The 15,777-nt window shown below is 38.1% G+C and overlaps 2 protein-coding genes across 2 annotated transcripts; both read right to left on the bottom strand.

The window, feature by feature from the left end:
* Positions 1-1,998: 1,998 nt before the first annotated feature.
* On the bottom strand, positions 1,999-6,876 carry LOC129947219 (uncharacterized). The gene is made up of 2 exons (XM_056057686.1): positions 6,691-6,876; positions 1,999-6,517 (listed from the first exon to the last, which is right to left on the bottom strand). Exons 1-2 carry the CDS (start codon positions 6,750-6,752, stop codon positions 2,275-2,277), a joined length of 4,305 nt encoding a protein of 1,434 aa, XP_055913661.1. The 5' UTR covers positions 6,753-6,876; the 3' UTR covers positions 1,999-2,274.
* On the bottom strand, positions 6,869-7,665 carry LOC129944962 (uncharacterized). Its single transcript, XM_056054623.1, has 2 exons — positions 6,932-7,665; positions 6,869-6,884 (listed from the first exon to the last, which is right to left on the bottom strand). Exons 1-2 carry the CDS (start codon positions 7,663-7,665, stop codon positions 6,869-6,871), a joined length of 750 nt encoding a protein of 249 aa, XP_055910598.1.
* Positions 7,666-15,777: the final 8,112 nt, after the last annotated feature.

Below are 15,777 nucleotides of genomic sequence, written 5' to 3'. Positions count from 1 at the left end.
TTATACATAGGAAGGCTGAACGTTGGACTTTATTTAACTTATCCCTGTTTATACCTTTCTCTAAAACAGTCCACCATACTGCCACACCGTACGTTGAAATCGGTCTGATTACCGATGTGTATAGCCAATGCGTGATTCTTTGTTATAAACCCCATTTATTACCAATAGCTTTTTTGCAAGAAAAGAGAGCTACAGTAGCTTTTTTGACTCTTTCCTGTACGTTGCGTTTCCAATTTAGTTTTTTGTCTAAGACAAGACCTAGGTATTTAGCCTCGTCTGAGAATTTTAATTGGATTTCTTTAATATAAGGAGGGTTGACAAATAGAATTTTGTACCTCCTCGAAAATAAAACCAGATCGGTTTTGTGTGGGTTAACACCCAGTCCACACCGATCAGCCCAAAGTATTAGCCTGTCTAAGGCATTTTGTAAGAGTTCTTTTAGGATATTAAGATGCTTTCCTGAAACTGCTATACCAACGTCGTCCGCATAAGCTATCACTCTGAAACCCTCCGCATCCAGACTAGTTAGGATTTCATTCTCCACTAGGTTCCAGAGGAGAGGGGATAGAACACCACCTTGCGTTGTCCCTCTACTATTCGTCTACTAAAAGAGTTGCCCAGTTTTGAGTTAATTATTCTGCTAGTAAGCATTAAATGAATTAACTCCCGAAGCGAACTCTCTACATTTAGAGATGTGAGTGCAGATGTGATTGCAGATGTGTCCACGTTGTTAAAGGCACCTTCGATGTCAAGGAAAGCACCATAGTGAACTCTTTATGATGGAGGGAATATTCGATGGTGAGTACTAAAGTGTGTAACGCTGTTTCCACCGATTTACCTTTACAGTAGGCATGTTGAGACGAAGACAGAAGTCTTGTATCGATACTTGCCCTTTAATGGATATCAATCAATCTTTCCAGGGTCTTAAGAAGGAATGATGATAGACTTATAGGTCGTAGATCTTTAGGGTTGACTTGGGAGCATTTACCTGCTTTAGGTATAAAAATAACTTTAACTTCTCTCCATGCCGAGGGAACATGGACCAGGTAAAGACAGCTGGTAAAAATTGTCTCAAGTGATTTACATCTAGTAACATACTCTTCTCTTCAAAAGTCTTCCAAGTCTTTAGATACCTATTCCTTTCCATTGTCGGATCACAGAATGTAAGGTTTTATACCAAACTTGTTGAACATAGCTGCGACATAACACTTTATAGCACTAGCTACTTCATCTTTCGATTTTAGCAAATGCCCCACTGTGTAACCTGAAAAATCGTCAATCAGTGTTAAAAAATATCGATTACTTCTTGGAGTTGATGTCTGCATAGGACCACACAGATCAGAATGTATCAACTGTAATGATTGCTTTTCTCTATTTTGTCTCACAGGAAACTTATACTGTGACAGCGTGCCTTTACACTTCCTCAAATGAATGCCAAATGCAAGATCTTCCTTCACAAGTCTCTCGATAGCTACTGGATCTCTTTGTCCAAGTCGACGATACCACTGATGAATACACAATGAATTGTCAGCTTTACAGGACATTTAAATAGAATGTTCAGCTTCCAGCTTGTAAAGACTGTAATTTCGCTTTGCTACAGTAATCATTCGGGATCCATCGTAGATTTGACAAACATTTTGTTCTAAAATGACGCTATGACCTTGATTTGCTATTCGTTGCACCGAAAGCAATCCCGCATCAAGCTCAGGAACAAATAAGACTTCTTTGAGAAATATCTTCTGGTTATTGCCATTAGGTACTAGGCAAATTAACCAGCCACATCCGAAACTTCCCAAATACTAAACGCATCTTCTAGATGGGCAATGTGCATCGATTGACCATCCTCTACGCTCAACGTTAAATTAGCTTTCGCTTTATTATTCTTCTTCGTCCATTCATCATCGATTTCTGCTGGTTTCGTTTTGCTAACAACATCCCAAAGCTCATCTCTTATAAGGACGTTTTGAAAAACGTTAACCCAAATTCAATTAATTAGAAAGAAAAGACGATCCGTTTAATATTTCATAATACTTTAATTCACTAATTTAGGAAAGGTTTACAAACTATAAAAATAAGAAAAGTTACCGAATCTGATGACTGCAAATTAAATACTGATCTTAATATGAAAATGACAAATGAAATTTAATGTATGTATGTATTAGACTAAAGAAGAAAGCTTTCATTATATATTTACAAATACATTTAAGATTTTAGTAAGTAAATAAAAGAAGCAAATATAATTCATTTACGATATTATTAAATAGTGTTAATAGATTAAAGATTTTTGACATCCTCCCGCCAGGATGAATTAGAAATTTCTAACGGGTACAAAAGTTGTATTGGCCTTCGTAAAATAGAACCGCTGGAAAGTCTTATCTCACAAGCTCGAATTTTACCATCTCGTCCGGGAAAAACTGTTTGTATAACAGCCAAATGCCAAAGAGGTCGAGGCAACGATGAATCTTCCACCAGTACCACATCTCCAACTTGCAAGCTGGAATTCGCGCAATTTTTAGCATGATGCAATGTTCTCAATTGCAAAAGATATTCTTTAAACCAACGTCTTTTAAAAGCAGCTAAGAAAAGTAGACGCTCTTTCCACTGCTTTCGTAGTCCATCACCAGTTCGATTTTTGCAAGTTATTTCTTCTGAAGGCCTACATCCGCTGTCGCCACCATTGAGAAAATTAGCAGGAGTTAATGGTGCGAGGTCTAATGGGTCATCCCCCATGTACGTTAAAGGCCTCGAATTCACTACACACTCAACTTCCGTGAGCAATGTATGCAGCTGATCGTTGTTTAGGGTGGATCGTCTTACAGCTCCCCTAAGAGCCGTTTTAACCACACCTACTAGTCGCTCCCAAAAGCCACCCCACCATGGCGCTCGTTCAACAATGAACTTCCATCTTATTTGAGCGTCACTCAAAAAACCCAGAAAGCGTTCACTAGTTCGTACGTTACTTAGTTGTTTAAATTCAGAAGAAGCCTTCTTAAAGGTTGTAGCGTTGTCTGAATAAATTATGCGAGGAGCTCCTCGCCGAGCAATGAATCGTCTTATAGCAAGAATACAACTCTCTGTAGTAAGATCGTTTGTGTATTCTAGGTGCACAGCACGAACTGCTGCACAAGTGAATAAAAGGATGTAAAACTTTTTTCGCTGACCAGATACATCCAGAACATACAAAGGACCGGCGAAGTCAATTCCTGTCACATCAAATGCTTTGGCTGACAGCATTCTATCTTTTGGAAGTGGAGCAAAAGGTTGCGAAGCTGCTTGACCTCGAAGCATCTTACAAACGAAGCAATTTTTGATTATATTTTTCACAAGTTGTCTTCCTCTTATAATCCAGTATTTTGAGCGTAAGTTTGAAAGAACTGCTGAGGTACCACCATGAAAGATTCTTGCATGAAGATCAATCACTATAAGTTTAGTTATATGAGATGACTTCGGCAAGATGATAGGGTGAGCTAGGTTTTGATTAGCTTCAACCTCTTGAAGACGACCACCAACTCTCAAAAAATTGTCGGCATCATCTAAAAATGGAAAAAGAGACAATAATTTAGAATTGGAAGGCATACCCTTTTTTGCTTGAAGAGATGAAATCTCGTTACGAAAGTGCTGGTTTTGAGCTTGATGGATCCAGTAACTTTCAGCGTTGGCGATATCTTCAGCGGAAATAAAATCAAATTCCCGCTTTCTAAATCTATCGATAGATCGAAAAAAGCAGGCAGTAATACGAAGAAGACGAGTCCATGTACTAAATTCCTTAGCATTCATAACTGGTTCGGCAAACTGTAACTTTACAACTGCTGCGTTTTCATTTTCATCATCTGCATGCAAAGAGAGACCACATACAGCAATTGTATCAGCAATAGGAGTACATGGCCAGACAGACTTATCCTCCATTAGCCAAGGTGGGCCGTTGAACCAAACAGAAGACCGTATGAGAGATGATGCACTAATACCTCTTGTGAGCAGGTCCGCAGGGTTTTCCACACCAGGGCAATGTCTCCATGATGACAATTTTGACAAAGCTTTTATTTCCTTAACGCGATTTTCTACATACGGCTTCCAACGTTTATTTGAACCCATGATCCAATAAAGAACAATTTGAGAATCGCTCCATAAAAAAGTATCAGAAATAGTAATGCGTAAGTTTTCCTTCAAGTAAGCGTGCAGCCGAGCAGCAACCAACGCAGCCGTTAGTTCTAATTTCGGTATAGTGAGTTCGTTTTGACCATCGTTCTTGAGAGGAGCAACTCTGTTCTTCGAGCAAATAAATCTAACAGTAATTTGACCGTCACATTGCACTGTCCTCGCGTAAGCTACAGCTCCAAATGCATGCTGACTTGCGTCAGCAAAAACGTGTACTTGTGTTGATCCCTCTCTGCTCGTGGACAAGTGCCTTGGAATACCTATTTCGTTAAGTTCGTTTATCTCGTTCCGACAGGTCTCCCAAATGCATTGTAAGTCTGATGAAAGTTCCTCGTCCCAATTTAGTTTTTTGCGCCAAATATTTTGGAAAAGAATTTTGAGTCGAACAGTCCATGGAGAGAGCACACCAAATGGGTCGAATATTTTTGCCATGATTCGTAACACACTGCGTTTGGTTCCTTGCACGGACACAGAATTCAATAAACTCAGCACTGAGTTAAGATCTACTTGAAGTTCGTCCGTTGCTATAACCCATCGCAAGCCTAGCACCTTTGGAGAAGCAGATAATTGTTCGTCTTCGGAAAAACCATTCCGCACGCAAGCGTTATTAGAATTCCACTTACGTAACTTCATGGACGCACTTTCAAAAATTCCATTGGCTTCCCGATAAACTTGTGTAGCAACAATTTCATCATCCATAGATGCGACAAAATCGTCCATATAAAAACTTTTTTTCAAAAGCTCGCAAATGAATCGATAACGTTCCATCTCTTCGTCACTTCCGTTTGCAGACGCACATTGATCTTGAAATTTCAACAAAGCTTCTTTGATTAGTTCTTGAATCATCCCACCCAGAATGTAAGGGCTGCTTTTTACGCCAAATGTTAGTCGCGTCATTCGGTAGGTGATTACTGCAGGCAATATTTTCTCATTTACAATCTTTTCGGCAAACCAGAGGAAGCGGTGACTGTCTCTATCTGATGGTTTCAGCATTATTTGTAAAAACGCCTTTTCAATATCTGAAATGAGACCAACTTTTCCAACTCGGAAATTTAAAAGAATGAGCAAAAGATCAGTTAAAAAGTTCTCTCCTACTTCCAAAACGTCATTTAGCGATAAATAATTTGGAGCGTGGGCGGAAGCATCAAAAACAATACGAAGTTTTGTTGTTTCTTTATCTTCTCTGTACACCGGACGGTGTGGTAAATAATACAAAACGTCACCAACCACATCTTCAGACACCCGCTCTGCAATGCCAGCTGATATCATCTCGTTCATAGCTTCATCGTAATCAATAATTTTTCCAGATGCACAAAGTTTTCGCACAAGTGATTGCATCCGTATGAAAGCACCCGTTCTGTTGTTGTGCAGGGGAGTAGAAATGGCTTTCCACGGAAGAGATGCTTCAAACCTGTCACCTTTTCTACTAATATGTAAGGAAACATCGCCACTTACCTCTTTTTTATCTTCTGATAGTATTCCCAAACCGTCAAGCCGCCACAATCGTTGTATATCTTCACAGGCACATATGTTAAGTGACGTTGCACAGGTGGAATCGGATAATTTTTGTTCTGTGGTCGATGGTCCTTGAATAGTCCAACCCAAAATGGTGTTTATTGCTGTTAACCTCTCTGTGAGACGCTTGTGTTCACCTGTTGCGAACTGCCAATAAGCATCGGCACCAATGAGCACGCTAATCCCATCTTCTAGTGTTGGTCCATGAGCACGATTATCAGCTAAAGTCAGCTTTACTGTTGAAATAATTCGATCGTTTGTGGGCTCAGATAGCCCATCGAAACAAATAGCTGGAACCTCAATCGCATCTATCACTACGGCTTGATCATCAAATTGGCTACGAAGTACTAACCGAACTCTGTTACAGATCTTGCTTGGCTTTGGTTTTTCACTTCCGAAGGTTATCACGCTCAAATTATGCTCTCCCACAATTGGTAAATTCAAACGACGTGCCAGCGTTGACTTAATAAACGAGAGCTGGCTTCCTCCATCCATGACAATGCGAACGAACATAGAAAAGGTAGAACTTTCACTACTTGCATAAGCACATGCTGTTTGTAAATATGTAACACCTTTTTGCAATCGATCAGATGTGTACAGGTTAATGGCAGAATCGTTGTTTATACTCACTGATTTTATATTATTTTTTGGACAATAAGAAGGGTCGCACATACTGGTAGCATGATGTCCATTACACGTTTTGCAAGTAATTCCTTTTACTCTGCACATCCTCGAGTTGTGACCTTTTTTGCAGCATCGAAAGCACCTTCCCTCAGCAACAAGCATTTTTTTCTTTTCAGGAATACTTTTTGTGCAGGAACAATCCTTGGCATCATGATTTGTGCTACTACAAAATATACAAGAATTATTTTCTTTCTCAGAAGTAAACAAACCTAATGCTGTTTTGACAGGTCTTGAATTTGTATTAGTCACGGTCGAGCGAGATAGATGTAGCTTTGCCTCATTTGCCTTTTCAAGAGATTCTACTTCTCGTTTAAGAAACTTCAAAAGGCAGTTTACCTGTATGTCACCAATCGTTTTCGAAGAATTTTCTGAGGCGGAAGAAACACTGGCTGCATCATCTTCGTTATCCGAGCGATGAGAATTTATGTTTGAGTCCTCGTAGTAGCGATGGAAATCGACTCGCAGTTCGTTGGGAATGCATCGCAACAAAACACCTTTCAACATAACAAAATAATTAGACGACGGGATACCTAATGATGAGAGCGAGCGAGTAGAAGATAAGACCGAGGTGTATAACCGTCGCAGACCAACAGCATCTGTCTTCGAATTAACGGGTTGAATAGAGAGCAAACGTTGCATCGTGAAATCTATAATCTTCTCGTTGTTTCCGTATTCTTCTTTCAATAATGTAATAGCTGTAACGTAGTTGGCTTCTGATGGAGTGAGACCAGCTAATGTTTCTGCTGCTTTACCTGTCAATACAGTTTCGAGATAATTAAATTTATCGATGGTACTAAGAGAAGGGTTTGCATGAACGAGAACACGATATTGTTCCCAAAATGGAACCCAATCTTTAAATTCGCCAGAGAACTTCTTTGGCTGCAATTTTTTTAATTTAATTGCATTGAAATTCGATGGCGGGATAGGTGGCAGAGGAGGAAGTGGTGCTGTTGTTTGAGTGGTATCGTTAATATCGTTGATTGTAGGTTGCCCTTGACAATGACGAAGCTTAGACAGGCGACACCTAAGTCGTGCGATTGTAGATATTGCTTTGTCTTCGTATTCCGCTACAGTATCAGCTTCTTTTCCCATGTCATCTGATTTTATTAACGGCACCACATCACCGTTTGCTTTTTTTAAGCTTTCATTAGTGGCTGTGAGCCGCTCTAACAGAACACTTAATTCCTCCTCGATTTCATCTATATTCGACGTTTCTTTTATTTTAGAGTCATCAGATTGTAGGTATTCGTTCGCGCTCTTTACTAATTTGGTTACTTGACCACGATAAGAAGCACGACTAGCGAAATCCATTTCGTTCGTTCAACGTTCGTTTGCAACCGCGTTTAATCAATCTTTCTTTCTAAAGCGTTAAAGTTCCCGGGTTTCGGCACCAGATTTGAAAAACGTTAACCCAAATTCAATTAATTAGAAAGAAAAGACGATCCGTTTAATATTTCATAATACTTTAATTCACTAATTTAGGAAAGGTTTACAAACTATAAAAATAAGAAAAGTTACCGAATCTGATGACTGCAAATTAAATACTGATCTTAATATGAAAATGACAAATGAAATTTAATGTATGTATGTATTAGACTAAAGAAGAAAGCTTTCATTATATATTTACAAATACATTTAAGATTTTAGTAAGTAAATAAAAGAAGCAAATATAATTCATTTACGATATTATTAAATAGTGTTAATAGATTAAAGATTTTTGACAGACGTCTTAAATTTTCGTCTTCCAGAAAATATATTATTTGTGCCACGATGCTGGGCCCATAACCTATTAAAAGTATCCTCTTTTATTCATATTTCCTTTAAAAATAAAAACAAGGACTTCTTTCTAGTAACGATGATTATGATTTAATAATATTAATTTAATTTTCATAAAAACATTTAACGAAAATTTACTTCAAACAATATATAAAAACAAAGTATAAATTAATTCAAAGTATTGAACAGTCTGAGAGCGCAGTTTCAACAAGATTGTTTATGAATATGATGAAGAGAGTCGGAGACAAAGCGGAGCCCTGTGGGAAACCAGTATTTATTTTATTGAACGTTTCGAAATGTAGTTTCTAATCCAAAGAAGAAGAGATTCATCAATACCAAAAGCATAGATTTTCGATAAGAGAGCTTGATGTCAGACTTTATCAAATGCCTTTGAAATATTAAGTGCAATAATTTTACTTTCTCAAAAACGATGTAAAGATTTGTTTCACTGTTCGGTGAGATAAACCATGAATTAACCAGTGGACCTATTGCTACAAAAGCGATATTGCCGGCCATTAAGAAGCTTCCTTTCTTCAAGATATTTCTTGAGCTGATAATTAATCAACTTTTTCAATACCTTTGAAAGAAGGGACGTGAGTGCTGTTGGAGGATATTTGGAGGGGAAAGAGAATTCGCATTTTTTAGGGACAGACTGAACAAATTCTATTTCCCATCCGCTAGTGACCTGTAGAGTAGGAAAGATGGAAAAGCTTACGAGGTAGTTTTATCAGCGTTTAAGAATACCCTTTCAGAACAATAGTTGGGATACTATCCAGTCCCGCAGATTTTGTGTATGCCAAGGTCCTTCAGTACTCTTGTAACTGCACGAGTGCGAAAGAAGATTCGTTACGCTCTCAAGAACAGGAGGACTCATGACAATCTCTGGGAGTGTCGAATTAACAGCAAACTGTTCTAAAATTGGCTTTATGAGTCGAGCTTACATAGAGAGTGTCATTGTGGACGAGCGTTGGAACCGAGGATGACGTGATATTTCGTACGTCTTTTTTACAAATGATCAGAAATTTTTACTACGTTTGGAATTTTGTCTTAATTTCTGTTCATGCCAAAAATTTGGTTCGTCGAATATGACCGTATAAGTGCCGATACTTGAGGGCCTATACATTTTACTAAGGCTCTTAATCGGATATTTGGTCTGATACAGGAAAATACAAATCGATTTAATTTAACCGGAACAGAAATCTATAATGGTTTTTGGGTTTTTTTTGTACACAAATTAGTGGAAATAACTGGAATCCGGTTATTTAAAAACTGCATTTAGTGACATTATAAGTTTCATGTAAATTTTAAGGGCCGATGTTAATTACTGTCGCTGAGGCATAATTGAAGTCCTGTGCCGTTAAATTGCTGAATTATCTCATCTTTTAGCTCTTGAATTGTTGTCTGAATTAACAACTCCACCATGTGCGATAACACGGTCATGGAATTTGTCACTCAAACTGGTTTCAAATCTCCTAAAAAACCAAATTGCTCGAATTTGGGCACGATTTTTCCGATTGTAGAAACACAAAAATTAAGTCTGTCAAATAGATAACTTGGAATCTTTTTACCAATAAATTTGAAGAGTAACATACAACAACGATATTTAAAAAAAACTACCAGATCGCAATTTAAGGATTGAGTTTAAGTCCGTTCCGTGTCGAACAATCATTTATAGCCTGTAAACCAGTGTTCATTTAAGATATTGCATCCTTAAGCATCATCTTACCAAAACTAATGTATAATTGGACATCATCTGCATAGACATGAGACTGACAGTAAGACAAAACAGAGGGCAGACATAATGAACATTCAAAACAGTAAAGGTCCAAGGATTGATCCTTGAGGAACACCATATTAACAGGAATTAACGAGGAAATTTTACCATTACAAGACATGGGTTGCATAAGATAGGTCAAACATGAGTAAATAAGTTTTTAAGTTGTGTCGGAGAAGCTAAATAGGGTCGTCAATTTATCACAGAGAAGATTATGGTTAACACAGTCAAATGCCTTTGAAAAGTCACGTAAGGTTATCACAGTTGTAAATTTATTGTCTAAAGCATGTCTTATGTCATCAGTTACGTTGAGTAAAGCTGAAACACAACTATGCCTAGACCGAAATCCAGACTGCAAAGAATTTAATAATTGCTTGTCTTTAATATAATATTTTATCTGGTTATTTATCAGACTTTCAAAAACTAGGATAGCTATCGGTCTACATTCCTTCTTCTTTCCTTGTTTAAGGATAGGGATAATTTTCGATGTTTTCCATAGGTAGGATATGTAGATGTCATTATGTGTTGAATATGTGCGTTATGTGGGAATGTAGGAAGGGTAGGAGGATTTTAATAAAGTCTGAATGAATATTGTCAAGTCCGGTGCATTTAGATTTAATGAAGAAAATTGCTTTACTTACCTGATTATCATCTACGGCACTTACCGAAAAGGTGTTAGCAGTATCATTCTATGCATGTCTAGAAGATATTTCACAGAATTGGGTTTGCGAAGTAGAGAATTTAACATTCAAACCTTCCAAGATTAAACATCTTTTAACCAATATTCTTAATTTCCTTCTAAAAAAACTTTGACGATCGATCTGAGTTAAACTTGTTGTCATAAAATTTGTATTTCGCAATTTTTATCAAATTTGTTTCAGAATATTACGTAACCGTTTAAAGTCGAGGAGCATTTCTGAACAACCAAAACGTCTCCAACGTCGGTATGAGACATCTCTAGCCAAGGACATCTTCGAGATTTTATATGACACGTTTTTAATGTAACATGTTTGTTTAAAAGATCTTTGATCACTGATGTAAGGTATTCAATTTGATAGCTTACGTTAGATGTGGTGTAAACTGAATGAAAATCCATCGACATACATTCGTTAAATAAGTTTTCAACATTAATATTACGAAAATCATTGAGTAACTCTGAAATTGAAAAATGTCAAATAAAATACAAACAAAACTTGACGTTTAATTGTGGTTCACATTCAACATCCGCCTTTAAATTTTGACCACCCTTTATAAAGTACTCTCATTTAGAGAAACGTCTGAAGCACGTACTAAAATTACATGTCTTATGAGACTATGTACTATAGATTTATATAACGGGTATTTTTTTCTAGACGTGCTGTCAGAGTTCGTCTTTATTGACAGCTGTCACTTGATTTATGCTCAGTTTTGTTTGCCATTTCATAATGAATAGATTTACACTTAAACCACTAATTTATTACCAAAATAATGGTTTGGTTCGTGTGACACTATTTGACCATTTTTTTGTGCTGTTATCTGAAAGCGTTTGCCTGTGTAGTTAAGCCCGTGTCGATTGGCGTCTTGAAAGAAGATTATTGGCGCGTTATTGCTGATATAGGGCCCTAATTGTTTTAAAAAGTGATCGAAAATTGGGTTCTCCGGTTGGAATTTATTCGAGCCATCTGCGGTGGACACTTGTCCGAAATAATGGTTAAAACATTTTGAAATCCCAAGAATTCACATTGTTTCGGAATATTCAGTAATATTTAGTTTTCTTGAAAGCCTTTCCGTAATGAAGTTGAGTTGTGATCCAGGTTCAAGCAATGGTCGGCAATTGACTATGGTCCCTTCACTGTCATCTATGTTAACGATTATCGTGCTGAGAAAGACGTAACTTCTCTAGCTTGGACTGACTGCCGCAGCCGAGGAGATTGGGGCCACTGCTGTGACTGATGATGTTGGCTTGTTTTCAAATTTACCAGTCCTTCTGGTATTTTCTGAAACTTGTTCGCGGTGCATGGTTGTATGATGCTTTCTTAACTTCCATTGTAAGTTTGAATGTTGATTCTTTAAAGTTTCAGTTCATTGTGGTTGCTTCTCTGTGGGTCCATTTTATTTGTCTTTTCTTTAGTCTCGATTGCGATTTCTTTGGTACATATTTTCTATTTCAGTATATTCGTCCTTGTTGAGGTAGTCTGATTCGTCTGGAGAAATAGCGTTTGCTACGATGTCACCGTGAGTTTGCATGATGTCCTTCCAATACTGTTCCAACGTTTTTGAATATTGCTCGCATGCTAGAAGTGACAGTGATTGAGCTGTTGTGAAGTCATTGTGACCTACTTAAGGTAGGTTATGTAGAAAATTTTGCTGGGTATTAACAACTTAAAAAAAACACCCTTTAAAATTAAATTATTTTGTATGTTGATAAAGGTAATCTTGTTTTTATTATTTAAGTTAAAAAAAAATTGCAAACTTCTAGAATTTGTTTATATGGAAATTTAAAATTATCGCAACACTAATAAGCGGAATGGACTGTAAATTATTTTTGCAGATTTCTTAGAAGCAAAAATCAACCTCCACCTCTTTATTTATTACTATGTTCATATATTAATTAATTCTCTTTTTTGCAATAGCATTGTTTTATTTTACATAATTAAATATAATTTATTTTTCAACTTTAATCAGTAGCAAAATAAGCAAACTTTATAAATAAATCTCAAATATTCCTCCGAATAATCCCCAAATCGATTTTTAAATGAAGTATTAATTCAAGAAAAAAAACATTTATGTTTTTAATTAATCAAAATAAAATGTTTCGAGAATGAGTCGCGCGTATTTGCTTTCGTTTAAACTAAAATTATGTTGGAAGTGTCCAATTTTAACAACACAAAATTAGGTACACAATCGTATTATTGGAAAACTCACAACTGTTTACAAGGATGGACCTAACATTGAATCGCAAAATAAGTCAATCAGAACGGCACCTTTCTTGAAAATTTTAAGATTTTGAATAGACCGGCCTATTGTTTTTTAACAAATAAACACTCAAAATCGCATATGTAACTACGAAAAGTAAACCTTTGATTTGGTCTGCCACAAGAGGTCATAATAACCTGAATAGGTTTTCAATAATGGCGAGTGGTCCAATTTTCAATGCGACTTCAAGAAACCCAACAGGAAAAAGTCTAGTGGAGTCAAATCACATGACCTGGGTGCCCAATTCACATCAACCTATCGAGGAATAACCTTACCCTCAAATCGTATATGCAAAATTTTAATCGTGACGTTTGGTGTGTGGCACGTAGCGGCACCGCCGGCCGTCCTGCTGGAACCACATGTCGTCTGGGTCCATAGTTGCCAAGCAGTTTCTTTCTTTGATGGGAGAGTGCGGGACAGTTACACAGAAAGTGCGGAGTGTCTTCATGCACCTCCTCGTCACCGCATCATCTGCATAGATCATTTAAACTGATTCTCATCCTTTTCGGGGCCGCAGTTGTCAAGAAGGTTCCACCTTTCATCGGACTTGATAGTTATTCTTTTTGAGATTTCCAGGTGTGCTAACTAGCTTAGCTTGGCTTACGTCAAGCATTGACCCTAATCTTGCTAATTCATCGGCTTTCTCGTTGCCTGGTATATCGCTGTGGCCTGGGACCCAGCAGAGTCTAATGTTGTGCTGTGCGCCAAGAACCTTAAGCTCTTCGCGGCAGCATGAAACAAGCTTTGATTTTGCCTCAGTTGCAGTAAACGCTTTTATTGTCGCTTGGCTATCAATGTAAAAGGTGTTATCAGCTTGTGTTATCGCAATCATTGATACCTTTTTAGCAATTGTTGTCACTGCCAGGACCTCCGCTTGGAAGTCGCTAATGTAGTTTGGAAGCCTAAGCGACGCGGTTAACTTGAGAGCTTCAGAATAGAAACCTGCCCCTACACCAGTGTCCATTTTAGAGTCATCGGTATAGAAAGCTATTGACGGCTCACTGAAGTATGGTATCCATTCCTCTCTGCTTTGGATGGCAGCCTGGAATGGTTTATGAAAATCAAGTTCGGGTATTTTATAGTCTGTTGTAGTACTATGACCCAAAACTTTATGAAGGATCTAGGCATGTCCTATAGAACTGTTTATCAAGGCTTTAGTTTGACTTGAACACGGAGGTATAGGGGAATTAGATTGAGCATAACTTCCAGTCCCGCAGTTGGAGTGGATCTCATTGCTCCCGTATTGGCAGTGCACGCAAGTCTTTGAATTTTTGTCAAAGTTTTCAGGTTCGTGCTATTTTCTAAAGCTTTCCACCATACCAAATTTCCATAGGTTATTGGTCTAATTATTGCCGAATACATCCATCTGATAATTTTAGGGTTTGAATCCCAGGTTTTCCCGAAAATTCTATTGCAGGAGTAAAAGGCAATCGATGCCTTTTTGAATCTATCTTTAGTTTAGTTTTTTATCTTAGATTACACCGATCTACTTTGCGGCATCAGAGATTTTAAAAGGGCAGCCTTCAATTGAAGGTATTTTAAAATCAGGTATTTTGCGCCTGTTACCTGTTAGTAAAAAGCACTAGTTCTGTTTTAGCTGAATTGACTGTCAGCCGACAGTACATAATCCATTGAAAAGTCTTCTAGTTTCTTTTCTTAAGTTGCCTTTTCAGTGGTCCACCTGGGTGGTTTTTTCCTACCTTTTCCCATACGCTTTTTCTAAAGCGTGTTCAAAACAACTCTGAGTTTTTCTGACGCAATATCTATGTCGGAGGGTTCTTGAATTAGAAGTGTGTCCGGGTTTTGAATCCCCTGTCCTACTTCCCTACAGAATACATTCCAGTTTATTTTCCTGAAATTCCTAAAGGGTTTTGGAGTTGCTGCTTTTTTTTTATCAAGAAGCTTATCAGCTTATGGTCTGAGAATGATTCCTCTTTAAGAACATTCCATTGATCTATTACTATTGTGCTTGAGATATTGTTTAGGTCAAGCACTTCTTTTCTATTTTAGTTCCAAACGATGGTCATAAACTCTGAGCTCCTGGGTAAGTGGGTTTTGTACGGTTGCAGGCCCAAATCCCGACGCAAAAATCAACAAGTTGAAGTCTGCGAAAGGCCGATTTGTTGGCAGAGAGGATCTTATACGCAATGTTAAGGAGACTGATGCCTCTGTAGTTGGCACAGTTTTGACGGTCTCCTTTCTTATGTATCGTGCACACTTTGCTGAGATTCCACTCATCGGGCATGATTTCTTCCGACCATATTTTGCAGATGAGTTGGTGCATGCTCCCAACCAAGTCATCGCCTGCTGCTTTGAATAGTTCGCCAGCGATGCCGTCAGCTCCAGCAGCTTTGTTTGACTTAAGTTTAAATATAGCTATCTTCACTTCGTCAAAGTCGGGTAGGCGGAATTGTTGATCTGCGTCGCCGAGGTTGTGTGGTTCTCCCTTACAGCGGAATTCGGTTCGTCACCGCCGTTATATAATTTGGAGAAGTGATCTTTCCAAATTCTCAGCATCGACTGCGGTTCTACTACGATGTTTCCCTGATCGTCTTACAGGTTTCGGTTCATGGCTGGTACCCTTGGGAGGTTTTTTTTACCTTTTGGTAAAATTTACGAACCTCATTTCTGTTGTGACATCCCTCTATCTCCTCGATGGCGCGCTTCTCATGCTCTCTTTTTTTCCATCTAAGAAGCCAGTGTTCCTCTCTCCTCTTCTGCTCGTAAGGCTAGCGAGCAGCTCTAGTCCTTTTCTGCAGCGCCGTTTTTTATGCCTGTTGTTTCGCTGCGTAGGCTTGCCGGCATTCGTGGTCAAACCAGGGGTTTCACTGTGGTGGCCGTGTGTGTATTTTCCAAGAGCTCGGAGAATACGTCTTTGGTGCCTTCATCTTTCTTCTCTGTTTGCGCATGCGCGTATA

Source organism: Eupeodes corollae, chromosome 2 (assembly GCF_945859685.1).
Source record: "Eupeodes corollae chromosome 2, idEupCoro1.1, whole genome shotgun sequence".
NCBI classification, from domain to species: Eukaryota; Metazoa; Arthropoda; class Insecta; order Diptera; family Syrphidae; genus Eupeodes; species Eupeodes corollae.
Note: the sequence above shows the minus strand (reverse complement) of the source record. Positions and strands in the feature narration are given on the sequence as shown.

Bases quoted from the DNA above. Each gene is read 5' to 3' on its own strand.
- LOC129947219 (XM_056057686.1), bottom strand. From the start codon at position 6,752: ATGATGCAGCCAGTGTTTCTTCCGCCTCAGAAAATTCTTCGAAAACGA. The intron at 6,518-6,690 runs GTAAACTGCCTT...TATATTTTGTAG, and splicing joins AAACGATTGGTGACATACAG to TAGCACAAATCATGATGCCA.
- LOC129944962 (XM_056054623.1), bottom strand. From the start codon at position 7,665: ATGGATTTCGCTAGTCGTGCTTCTTATCGTGGTCAAGTAACCAAATTA.